Raw genomic sequence first — 13340 nt, 5'->3', positions numbered from 1 at the left:
ATTTGGCACATACCTATTTTATTCTATTATATTTATTTATATGTATTATTATGCTCAATTGTCATGTAATTTAAAGTGGTTATATAATATATTTTTTCTACTCGTCGACTTTAATCTGTCAATTAGGACACCACAGACTAAACTGTAAGTGCTGGCTTTTCAGTGTTAGATAGTCTTTGATAGTCAACTATAATATTTCATTATAGTTCACTTTTAGTTAACTGTAATAATTTCAAAAATAGAACTTCATACAAGTTCTTTACTAATTTGCGATACCTGGCAAATTGTTCTGCATCTGAAACACGTTTTTTTTATCTGTCGCGTTATCGACCAATCAGAGACGTTTATTACAAACAATTGATACAACGGTGAATGACGCCATTAACATTCATTTTAACTTGAATGATGATATTCTTCGTCCATTGATGATGAAGATGATGACTCATAGAAAAAGTTTTGTATACAATAGTGATACAATTAAGCTTTTCACTCTCGTACCGTACTATTAGGCCACTCAGCAAGCTTCGTGGTCTAAACATGGTACTCGACTGAAAAGCTTTGTATTATATCACGATTGTATAAAATACTATTATACACAGTGCACAACCAGAACATTCAAAACATACGTCATACGAGTCACTCAAAAACAATCTTTGGTTTCTTACTTTGACGACTTATAACTTACTAGCTTTTGCCCGCAGCTTCGCTCGCGTTAGAAAGAGACAAAAAGTAGCCTATGTCACTCTCCATCCCTTCAACTATCTCCACTTAAAAATCACGACAATTCGTCGTTCCGTTTTGCCGTGAAGAACGGACAAACAAACAGACACACACACTTTCCCATTTATAATATTAGTATGGATTAGGTAAAGAGTCACTACACATATTGGTTACCTATTACTTTTATACAGAATTAATGTACTCTTAAGTGGCCTTAACTTGTTTATCTACTGTTTTTTATAGTATTTTATACAACCGGCGTTTAAAGGAGGTCAAAAAAGACGAGTGGCGTGGGTAACAATCTGAGGCGAAGCCGATAATTGTTAATAAAGACGCCACGAGTATCTTTTGACTCAGTTAAACACCGTTGCATACAATACTTTTTCTACGATCATGCACTTAGTTTTATAAAGTTTTCTAGAATAACTTTCGTAAAATTCACACTGTTTCCTGTATTTTGACGCAAAGGTTTGCACTTCCAGCGCTCAAGCCAGCTAAAGCCATCCCCCCCCCGCTGGCTTCCCGCGCATCATGCGCGCAGTAAAGTTATAACAATGCGTTGCCATGGTTACAGAGCCAAACAATGCGGTTTCAATTTTTTCGTTACTGTGCGCATGCGCAGAAAGCTGACGGGGGCTGGTTTTGAGGAATAGACTTATGTAGGTTTTTAAAGATCTGTAAAATGACGAATAAATAGTACGGGAGTGGGTAGAAAAAATATAAATGGGCTTACTCTTGGCCACAGACTAGCCAAAGGCTAGCTTACTAGCCCCAGGCTTTGAACAAAATTTGCTTATATTTACTAAGGTGCATTGCGATAACTTAAAGATGTTGATGTTGTTGTTGCTTATAAAAACCTAACCACAAAATTAAAATTTTGAAAAAACGCCCCACTGCGACATAGTGGACCGATTCTCATAAAACATGGCTAAGAACACTCCCGACTAACTCAGCTTTCAAACAAAAAAACTAAATCGAAATCGGTGCATCCGTTCGGGAGCTACGATGCCATCACAGACAGACACACACACACAGACAGACAGACAAACAGACAGACATACAAACAGACAGACATACACACACATACAGACACATCAAACTTATAACACCCCGTCGTTTTTGCGTCGGGGGTTAAAAATATTTTTCCCCTCATTAGCTCGGAAACACGTGTTTTGTCCTTTAATACCAGCGGGTAAAAACGCATTTTATCCACTAGTGGGTAAAGTAATTTGACCTTGAATAAAGTCAAATTAACTGCTTTAAAATTGCTAAAAGTAGGTGAATCTAGTAATAAAGATAATTTACCACCTGTGGAACTACTGGAAGCAGTGATAAACACATTTTTTGCGTTTTAGTTTCCTCGCTATAGTGAGGAGAAAAGTTTTGTGTTACACTCGGGTGCAAATGTATTTTACTTCTCGTGTGTTAAACAACTCGCAAGTTCAGGATTCTATTCTCGAACCACTCGCTTCGCTCGTGGTTCAACTATCGAATCCTTTCACTTGCTCGTTTTTAAATTCCACACTCGGCGTTAAAATACAACTTTGCCCTCTTGTATAACAAATAACTATAATAATTTAGTAGGTAATCGATTAAATAATTAAGTCATTGTTAATTGAATGTGTAAAAAGTCCTTCCAGTTTTGTGAAAATTATCGATTTTTACAATGACACCGATTTTTAGGTAAGGTACAGCCTAGTAGGTAATCCATTTTTTCCATGTAGTGTCCAACGGTTATGTATGGTAGGCGTTTTCAGAGGATACATGTAGAACTCAACATCATATTGTAATAATGGAAAAAATGGATTAGTTACAATAATTGCCCAGCAGTCGAGATTTGCCCCGCTGTACCTTACCCTGTTTTTTAAGGACTACTCAACGGAAAAAGCACATTTTTCAAATACAAATTAATTATTGAACATTACCCAGAAATATTAACAATTGTGAATAGTAATTATATTTAAGTACTTAAATTAAAAAATAAGTAAATTATAAAGGTATTAAAAGTCGTTTTACAACTAAAAACTACACTTAATTTATACCTATGTATAGAAAACAGAACAAACAGAGACAAAGAAATCAGTGTTAAAGGTGCGTTGCCGGCCTTTAAGATGGGTGTACGCTCTTCTTGAAGGTTTGAAGGTTGTATCGGTCCGGAAATACCGCAGTTAATATGTAAAACAAACAGAGGCGGCCGAGAAAATAAAGGCAGGAAAATACAGCGGTCTCGGCGCCGAATATATTTTTATTCCATTCGGCGTCGAGACCCTTGGTCCGTGGGGCCCTGGCGCTCTGAGTCTCTTCAAGAACTTATCGAAGAGACTAAGAGACGCCACCGGCGACCGAAGAGCTGGCAGCTTCCTCGCTCAGCGTATTAGCTTGACCATCCAGCGAGGAAATGCTGCCAGCGTCTTCGGTACTATGCCACAGGGGCCATTTTTAGATTTACTTTAGTTTAATTTTAGTTTTATTTAGTTTAATTTAATTTTATTATTATTTTATTTTATTTTAAGTTTAATTTTAGATTTAATAGTTAGTTTTATTGTAAGATAATTTTGTCCCTAATGTTTTATTATATTATGCAATACATAAAAAAAAAACGAACTCTATATAATAGAAACGGAAGAATATTATAATAATAGTTATTTGTTATACGAGGGGGCAAAGCTGTATTTTAACGCCGAGTGTGGAATTGAAAAACGAGCAAGTGAAAGAATTCTATAGTTGAACCACGAGCGAAGCCAGTGGTTCGAGAATAGAATCCTGTACTTGCGAGTTTTTTAACACACGAGAAGAGAAATACATTTGCACCCGTGTGTAACACAAAACTTTTCCCCTCACTATAGCGAGGAAACTACAACGCACAATAGTACATTACATCAGAGGCCGGGAAAACGGATTCCCGGCCTCGTATCCCTATCCGGCCTCGCTCGCACGCTCGCTCGGCCGTATATACCCACTTGGCCGGAAATCCGTTTTCACGTCGAGGCATGTATAGTGCTTTTCTCAAGCGTACAATGAAATAAAAAAAATGCTCTAAAGGACAATATTTTATAAAAAAAAGTTACTTTGCAGGCCTAGGCCTGAAAAATAATATGAAATCCCTTTACAGTCCTCTCGAGTTGTTGCGCCCAAAAAGCGATACTTCCCAGCCCATTTTAAGGAACGTAAAGACAATATTTCATTGCATGTTTGAGAAAAATACGTTTATCACTGCTTCCAGTGAGTTCCACAGGTGGTAAATCATCTTTATTACTAGATTCACCTACTTTTATCAATTTTAAAGCAGTTAATTTGACTTTATTCAAGGTCAAATTACTTTACCCACTAGTGGATAAAATGCGTTTTTACCCGCTGGTATTAAAGGACAAAACACGTGTTTCCGAGCTAGTGAGGGGAAAACATCATTATACTACTATGTTGGGACGTCGCAATTTAATATAATGAAAGCATATAAACTCGCAATCAAGCTAATCGCCTTTCTCTGAATATGCTGAACGGGCTTTGAAATGTTTCAATTAATTTAAAATATACTCGTATTTAATGCATAATTTTAATTAATTGGAAACCATTTCACAGGCATACGTTTGTCAAAGTCAGAAAGATATTTCTTTAGTATTTAATTATGGAGGGTAGAGAGAAAAGAGGAACATTTTGTACATGTATGAGAAGTTGTCAAGGTCGATTCGTCAAAAAAATGGCTGTTTCATTCATTTCGACTGTCATGATGACGCCGCTCATTTCTGTGAAACAGCAGATATTTTTTTTCGCGATTTCAGCATTGGTCACAATGCAAAGTTTGGTCATCCAAACTTTGCATTGTGACCTTTTCAAATCACCCTGTATAGGTAGTTAATTAAATAAAATATTAACGGACACTTTTTGAGCAACTGTATATTATCTTTAGTATATAAGTATGTATACCTTATATATTTGTGATTGTTGACTTATGTGTTTTTTTTCTCTAGGTCCCACACACTGCAGACGCACCAAATGCACCTAACACAGTAAATAAAGTAAATATGCACATATAAATATATATTTTCACAATATAATGAATAATACCTAGTACTTACCTACACATTAATCATGTCAGACAGTTACAAGTGGCGGCACGTAAGTTTAGCGCTGAGTGAAATATGGAGGGGATAGATGCGCATGGGGAAGCATATCATTCGCCCCCTGTAACCCCCTGAGAGACCAGGGGGGCTACCATGAAGTGCTAAAGCCGTTCAGTTTAGGTTGAGAGAGAGGGACAGAGCTATGGAACTGCTGTAGCTTCGTCCCTTTCTCTCAACCTAAAGTGAATGGCTTTAGCACTTCATGGTAACCCCCCTGTTTTAGACTACTGCGCAATAACGGTCAGCGCTTTACTTACGTGCCCCTGCCGCTACTTGTAATTAGTTATAATATTAAAAGTTACAATATAAATAATTTGTCAAATGCGTGCGGCGTGCATGTCAAACAATTGAAGCTCGTACAAATGTCCTGAGTCGACGCTGCATAGGCTGGACTACTGATGTGCCGACGGAAAGTTTCCATAATTCTGAAATTTTCACATAGGGAGACTTCGGAAACTTTCCATACTTTGTATGGACAATTGTATGGAAGGAAACTTTCCATTTCATAAATTTAAATTTATTTTATTTTTCGTGAAAGTTTCGTGAATTTTTCAATAAATTTAATTTTTTTTGAAGTTTCCGCAACTTGCACATCACTAGGCTGGACGCACGCTCGCCCGTCCCTCCGACCGAGCGTTGGACGGCCTTACACTTAATTTTTAAGATATAGACCGCGTGATTACCTTTTTTATTTTTGTTTGTTTTTGGTAATCCTACACTGAGAGAAAAAACATCCAGTTTTCATGTTCGTTCAACAAGTTTTTTGGTTAAAATAGGGCCTACGTGCTCTTTGGTTCAACAACAAGTTAGATTTTGTTAAGTGTAACTATTACATTCTACAAGTTATTCGTCATTTGAATTAACAATATATTTGAATCAACAAGTCGATTTTAGAAAAGCAACATGACACATATTGTTTTAAACATATTATGTTTGTCTGATTCAATCAAATATCTTTTAACAAGTTTGACCTTGTTGTTTGAACAATTTCGACTTGTATCATCAATATTGTGATTTATTCCGTTTACTAAAATACTTTTGTTTCAAATGGATAAGAACGCAACAAGAACGGAACCCGCAACAAGTCGAACTTGTTAAATTCACAGTGCAAATTTCTCTCAGTGTAATCACAGTCTATATCCCAGTCAATATAAGTGTAATGAAAATAACCGTAAATCTTTCAAAACTCTTATGTCCTATAATATTTTTATTTATTGACCTGTAACCTGTACTTTTCCAGGGCATTAGGCCTGAATTTTTGCATGACCGGTGCGGACCTGAGCGCCTCAGCGAAGCCATTCCACGCCCAGCTAAAAACGGTGGAAATCATATTCGCAGAGTTCTACCTCCAGGTATGTACTAGTATTATACACTGTATATCACGAGAAAACCGATTTTTTTAGTCACGCATTTCTGACGCTAAAATAAAATAAAAAAATTAGAAGAAAAGTCCTGGTTTCGAATCCCGGTAAGGGCATTTAATTGTGTGATAAACACAGATAATGTTCCTGAGTCATGGATGTTTTCTGTATATAACCAAGGATTATTTATATGTATAGGATTTACATACTTCATACTAAGAATCGTACCTCGATTTTTTAGCGCCACCTATTAAATACTATCATAACTACACTGATGATGCCTAAAATTATTTTTTATGTGTATTGTAAAAAAATATGTAATTTGTTCTTATAAAAAAAACACGCAAAAATATTTGGTGAAATATGATTTTCGCCACTTCCAGGCTGCAAACAGCGCCATTTAGTTTTAAGCCAAAATGCCCATACATTTCAGGGGTACGCTTTTTTGTATGGGCTTTGTCAGTCCCGTATTAAATCCTTCTTGGTATAGGTAAGTATTTATATAGTATATCGTTGTCTAAGTAACCACACCACAAGCCCCACAAGAAGTGGCGTACTAGAAGAGAGGCTGCTCTGCAGTGGGCGATAAAGGGCTGATATGATGATGATTGATGATGATAATAATATTTATTTATTTAATTGCCAGGGCGACCTGGAGCGGCAGGCAGGGCGCTCCCCAATCGCCATGATGGACCGTCGACGTCAAGACCAGTTACCAGCGTGCCAGGTAGGACTTCATTCTATTTGCACCCACCAAATCTACTGACGACTGAAGTCCTAATGCTATCTCTCTTATGCGAATGGAGACCCAGTGAGATAGAGAGGGATAGTGCTATAACATAGGTAGCCACGGAGCGTCAACTACTGTGCTGACTAGAGGCCCAGTTCCAAGATACTTTGTAGATCGTATGAAAAGAGTTAACCAATTTTGTGCTCAGTGCCATCAGCTTCGTGAAAGAAGTTTACAATATTTTGTGCCTAACTTCACTTCAAACGAAGCTGCTTCTGTCCCTTTCTAAGTTTATCAATAAACGCAGAAATAAGGCTGGTTTTAGTGTCACGCGGACCGACCGCGATTAGCGATCCGCACTGGACTAATACAGTGGAAACTGGATAAGTGGAATCGCAAGGGACCGGCTGTTTAGTTTCGCTTATCCAGGTTTTCCATTTATCCAGTTTTCCACTTAACCAGGTTCAAATAAAACGTTTTCTCACTTACAGAGGCTCTCGCTTATAGAGGTTGTCGGTGCTAGTAATGTCGCTTATAGAGGTCAAATGAATATGTATCTTTTATTTAATATGCATGTAGATATAAATAAACAAAAAATAGGTTTGTGATCCTGACTTCAAAAAGCAATACTGTAAATAACCTACAATACTGTTATACAAAACAATATTTTTCCTTTGTTTTGAAGTAACTTATACACAAAATCACTCCTAATATTTATTTATGCAAGAGAAACCAGTATGGTTAAATAAATCAATATACCGATTGTACTTTAATGAAAAAATCCGTTTTTTTTTAATTTATCCCGAAGAGATAAATACTTGATTGTGTGCTTAGGCATTGCTTATCCAACAGCGCGGTACCGCACCGCAGATAAAACTAAACTGAACGATGTGTAATCTCATACAAAATATATAGTTTAAACACAAACCATAATGTTAACGAAATAAACCACCCTCCTTGTGGTGGTTTATTAAAAATACAAATTTTATAACGCCAAGCTTTTCCACTCATAGAGGTTTCGGAGACGACTGCTTCCAGTTGCAGAGGTAAAAATAAGAAATTTACGAAAAAATGGATTCCGCTTATAGAGGTCCCAAAATTCCTCTTATAGAGGTAATTCGGTCCTGAGGGACTGGGACCGAGAACTTGGGTCCACTTAAAGAGGTTTTCCACTTACCCAGGTTCCACTTATTCAACTTCAAGGAGCGTTTTAGAGTGGCGCGGACGGATCCGCGCGGACAGCATCAACTTCATACAAATTTGTCGCGTGGATCGCTCCGCGCGGACGGTCCGCGTGATACTAAAACCAGCCTAAAGCTAGGAACATACTACGCGGACGTCCGTCGTAAAACGACCGCGACCGCGACCTATCAGTGTGCACGGAACAAAACATCCAGAGAGCCAGATTTCGATCGGACGTCCGTGCGCTCAAGGCCACGTCCGCGTCCGTCGACCGATAGTTTGCACGGTTATGTGTATTTCCATTGTCCAGATTCCCGTCCGCGGTCGATTTACGACAGACGTCCGCGTAGTGTGTTCCTAGCTTAACTATTTAGGCGAATGCTACGCCCCTGGAGTTTACGCTACAGTTTTTTTCACAATAGGCTAGTTTCCTATACTTGAAATAAAATATTTTATGCAGTGCACGAAATAAAGCACCACCTAAGTAGAAGAAAAATGTGGACAGTAGTTATGTTTAAACACAATTTATATTTATTAAGTCAAAGAGAAAGATATAAAGTAAATGAATTGACCGTGACGTCACTCCTCAGTATTTCATAGTAATTCCATATTAGCAAACCGTTTTGACAGTTCTTAAAAAGAAGCTGATTTGACTAGTTGGAAACTAGCCTATTGAGAGGTAGGTACTTGGCGGCACGTAAGTTTAGCGCGGAGTGAAATGTGGAGGGGATAGCTGCGCATGGGGACGCATGCCCTTCGCCCCCTGTAATCCCCTGAAAGACCTGTTTTTGACTTCCGCGCAATAACGGTCAGCGCTAATCTTACGTGCCGCTACTTGTATACTCACCGCGAGAATAGCGCGTTAGCGAATAGAAATGACGACTACATGAAAAAAATGGCATTCTGTTTAGTCCGTCAGTTAGATCGTCCAAAAATACTGAACACATATTTTTCGCTTTTTCTAATTAATGAAAAAATACAAAGATATAGAGAACTTTGATTCTCTATATCTTTTTTTTTTCAATTTATCCTTTAAAAATAAATTGAAAAAAAAAAAGATATAGAGAATCAAAGTTCCGGAATTGGGGGCTTGTGACGTCACTTCTAAGTAAAAATTGTACCTAGGTGTGATGTCACGCGAAACTTCAACGCACTGTACCGTCGTCATTTTTAGTTTACGAGAAAAAAGAGAAAATACTTTGATAATCTAACTGACGGACTAATTCGTTTTTTTTAGTCGTCTCGCCTATTGGATCTATTCGGATCCAATCAAACACTTTCTCATCGTTATCATTTTTACAATTCAATCTTATTTCACCGCAAACGTACTGAAAGGTACAGTTCCTCTTTGATGAAAAGTTGGAAGATTTTCACTCAGAACAATCGCAACAAAAATTTATAATTTCGCGAGCTTTACAACGAATTAAGACTTTACTGGTGTAGTTTATGATGTCATTGACTTTAGTACATTATCAGATAACAGTTTTTCCATATCTTTGCTCAGTTTAACACACTTCTATATTATTTTTCTGGTTCTGGATTTGGCGCAACCATCAGCTAGGATCCACCGGAAAAACTTCCCACATGTCCGCGATGGCTTATCGCCACTGCCGGGTGGTGAAATAGAAGGCAAGTCGGCCCAATGACTTAAACTTTAAATTACCTACAAATTTTTGTACCTGAACTACCGTAATTTGGGGCGAGTTGGGCCAAAAATGACTTTCAAATGTCGATAAAATATTTTTTCTGCCTTCTAGCCGAGATGCGTCAAATTTCAGGCCACCATTTTAAGTTCCAAATTGGTCATACGTTTTGGCTGCAGCTCCCCTGAAAACCTTTGCAAAGACATCATTTTGACAAATTTTGAATTCCAAAATCATCAGTATTTTCCCAACCGGCACACCAAGTACAACCAAATATGTATGTAACACCCTCATCGTAGGACCAAGTCACCCCATTTGTGATCCAACTGTACTCGTTTCTGACCCAACTCTCCCTAACCTCAACCTCAGGCCACGCCCAACGCAACTCACCCCATAATCCCTAAATCCTGTTGCATCGTTTCCTTTGTGAAAACTATTATAAATATGAAAATATATCTTATGATTTTCGCTAATGCATAAACACTGTACTGGTATTCCAGAAGATAATAAACAATATACTTAGTTAGATTTCACACAATTTAAAAATATCTGATTTTGGACATAAACTTTGGCATACATTTTCATTTGTGTACGTTTATTATTTTCCTAATTACTTTATATTTGTAGAGGAAGAAGGCTTGTATCTAAAAATAACTTTATTGAAGCTGCTTCTTGAGTCCGAACATTAATCAGTTGAATTAATAAATTTTGGGGTCGAGACCAAATTCTCCCGCAAACCCTTACTCACCCCAAATTACGGTAAGCATAGTTTGCCCCTATTCTCCACATAAAGAAACATTTTTTTTACTCATGTCTATTATACGCGTTTTACGTTTAATTACTTTACCAAGTAATTTTGTATCCCAGAAAAAGTAAAATACGGGCATATAGAAATAATGCTTGCATGCTGTTCTAGCAATAGAAACATTTGTTCTTCAATATTACATCCGTTCATTTTTATATTTGTTGTATTTTGGTTCTTCTAATGTAGAATCTATATTATCATTTCTGTTTGGTTCCTCGTTGGATTAATTTTGTGCTTTCTATCAAATTCTTTAACTTGTTCAGTTATTTAACCATTTGCAACCGGAGCCGCATGACTTTTTCTTCCATGCTGATTTTCAGCGATCATCTCATCAGTCACTTCATTTCGTCTTATATCATCTTTGGGTTTTCTCCTCTCTTTTTGTTGTCCCCGTTCATTTGTAAATTTTTTCGTCAAATCATTCTTTGGCATTTTTCCTGACTTTCTGAACTACGAGGATTTTTAAACCAGTAATCAACCAACAGATATGCCCGGGCCCTCTTGGAGATGGCCCCCCTATTACGAAAATAAGGATAGCACCCCAGATTACTCAGGGACACTGAAACATTTTATAGGCTTATCGTAAATCGGTTAGTAAGACAGACTGATTGAATCTTGGCTGCATGAATGTGTGCTGATACTGCTGATGTTATGAATTGTATTATTTGTGTTATGCAAGGTGCCCATTAGGAAAGGAAAATAATTAAACCACGCATTCCTGGGGCCAAAAGAAAGAAAACAAATTATACACAGTTGAGGAAGAAATAGCGCCAAAAAAAGTTTTTTTTTAATATTTATGAATGTATTTTACATAAAAAGTAAATGGTATTCATAAAACTGGCACTAACAATGAGTTTGAAAGTTTTTTTTCTAAAAATCATCATTTTTGAAAGATTTTACTTCTCACTTTTTAACATCTATCAATGAGGATAGTGACGCTATAGGCTACTAGACTCATATCTAATTTGACACAATAAATGATTGTCTTCTGTAATATTTGACATAAGAAACCAATATTTAATGATTTTGGGTATTAAATGTGTACGATGACTACGTATTTTTAATCCAAAAATGTGAGTATTTTTTTAAAATTTTGGCTACCGAAAACGCTGTCGGTCGTGTAGTGACGTCATAGAATTCATGTCAAATCAATCACTGACACCTTTATGCCTTGTACTTAAAGTGTCGGAAAGTGTTGTTTTCGCACTGAATGACTTCATTCACAGAAAATCTATAGATGACATGGCTGATGTTATTTTTGCCTGATTACGTAAAAGTATTCTTTAAAAATATTGTTTGCGAATTATGTCATAATAAAATATATAATTGACAGTGTGATAATTGGACAGTAAGCAATAATATGAGACAAATTTAAAAAAGGGTCAAGTAGCCTATTCTCTATAATGGCATTAACACCGTTAAAAAAGCCTATTGTACTGAGTAACAACAAGATTTTTTTTTCATTTCACACTGAAACTAGGCGAAATCCAGAAAATGGCATTTTAGTCGTAAAATGGGATCGGGAATACACTATTAAAATTATTCCGTTTCCTCATGGGCACCTTGTATAGGTACTCTAGCACTCCCAGTTTGTCAGTAGAAAAGGTTGCACATTAACTAAACGTAGAAATGCGAATAAGAATCGTTTTCTATTGACTGTCTGGTTGTGTTAGAATATATAATGTATACTAAACTAAACTATCTTCTGCTATAATATCGTTGTCCATCATCCTTACCAACAACCTGAAATGATGAACTTACAGTATGGTCTCCATTATATGTGTCAACTTTACTGTCAATAGTGTCAATACAGTGTAGCTTTTGACACTTTTCCATTACTGGAAAGACTTACCTATCTCTGCCATTTGGTGTCTTGGTAGTACTTCTTCTGACTTTTTCTTTTATCTGGCGATGAAAAGACCTATGACTGTGTGCATGTTCTGTTTATTCGACTGCAGCGGATTTCTTAAGACGATACGATACTGGTCAATTCTCCATCTCTCGACTATTTCCTCCCTGGTTTTTGAAGATAGAGCAATGATTTTTTCAAGACAGATTATTATTATTTTTATCTGTGTCGGACCGTTTTGGTTTTTTTGCTATTTTTATTTTAAAAGACGCTAGAGCCAATCAAAAAATTCTAAAAACGGCCTTTTTAATATGGCTCAAAAAGGTGTGACTCATGATCGGTAACAATTAGTCAAAAAATCTAAACGGTCCGACACATATTATTTCATTGTTATTCAGATTCTACGTTCCGTTTAAATAAGTTTTGAAGGAGGAAACGGTCGAGAGCGGTAGGTACTTCGATTTTAAAGATTTTTTCGCAATATCTTTTAACTGAGTTGTTCTTAAATGGACATTTTTTTTCGATGAATCTAGTTAATAACACTAGTATATTTGACTGAAATTCCCAAATTGAAAGGGAGACTCCTTTCCATTTTAGCATTTTCACTCCCGTATCGTCTTAAATAAACTTGTTTGTGTGGGAATTATTATCCTCTCGTGGCTTCCATTCCCTGTACAGTGTACAAGAAATACAAGCAATATAAAAATTAAAAATGAAACGACGACGGCAGTACAAAATAAAGTTTTTTTTAGAACGATTTCAATACAGGGTGGGCCAATGATATAGTACATTACGATACAAGTGCGTAAAAAAGGGAGTTTTCTCACGTATATCGTACGACGTTTTTCAGTACAGATGGCCATCCGAAGCTTCGACCTGACATATAATGAACAACTTCTCGCACTAATGCGTAAAAAAAACACCGTCTG

The 13340-nt window shown here is 36.7% G+C and overlaps 1 protein-coding gene across 1 annotated transcript in view; it reads left to right on the top strand.

Annotated features, from left to right (window-relative positions):
- The window catches only part of LOC125240513 (probable 3',5'-cyclic phosphodiesterase pde-5), a 52899-nt gene that overhangs the window by 38993 nt on the left and 566 nt on the right, over positions 1 to 13340 (top strand). Inside the window, 2 exon segments of the mRNA XM_048148405.1 lie at positions 6082 to 6193; positions 6849 to 6929. Coding sequence (XP_048004362.1) covers positions 6082 to 6193; positions 6849 to 6929 — 193 coding nt within the window.

Source organism: Leguminivora glycinivorella, chromosome Z, assembly GCF_023078275.1.
Source record: "Leguminivora glycinivorella isolate SPB_JAAS2020 chromosome Z, LegGlyc_1.1, whole genome shotgun sequence".
NCBI classification, from domain to species: domain Eukaryota; kingdom Metazoa; phylum Arthropoda; class Insecta; order Lepidoptera; family Tortricidae; genus Leguminivora; species Leguminivora glycinivorella.
The sequence above is the reverse complement of the archived record's forward strand: the minus strand, read 5'-3'. Positions and strand labels throughout refer to the sequence as shown.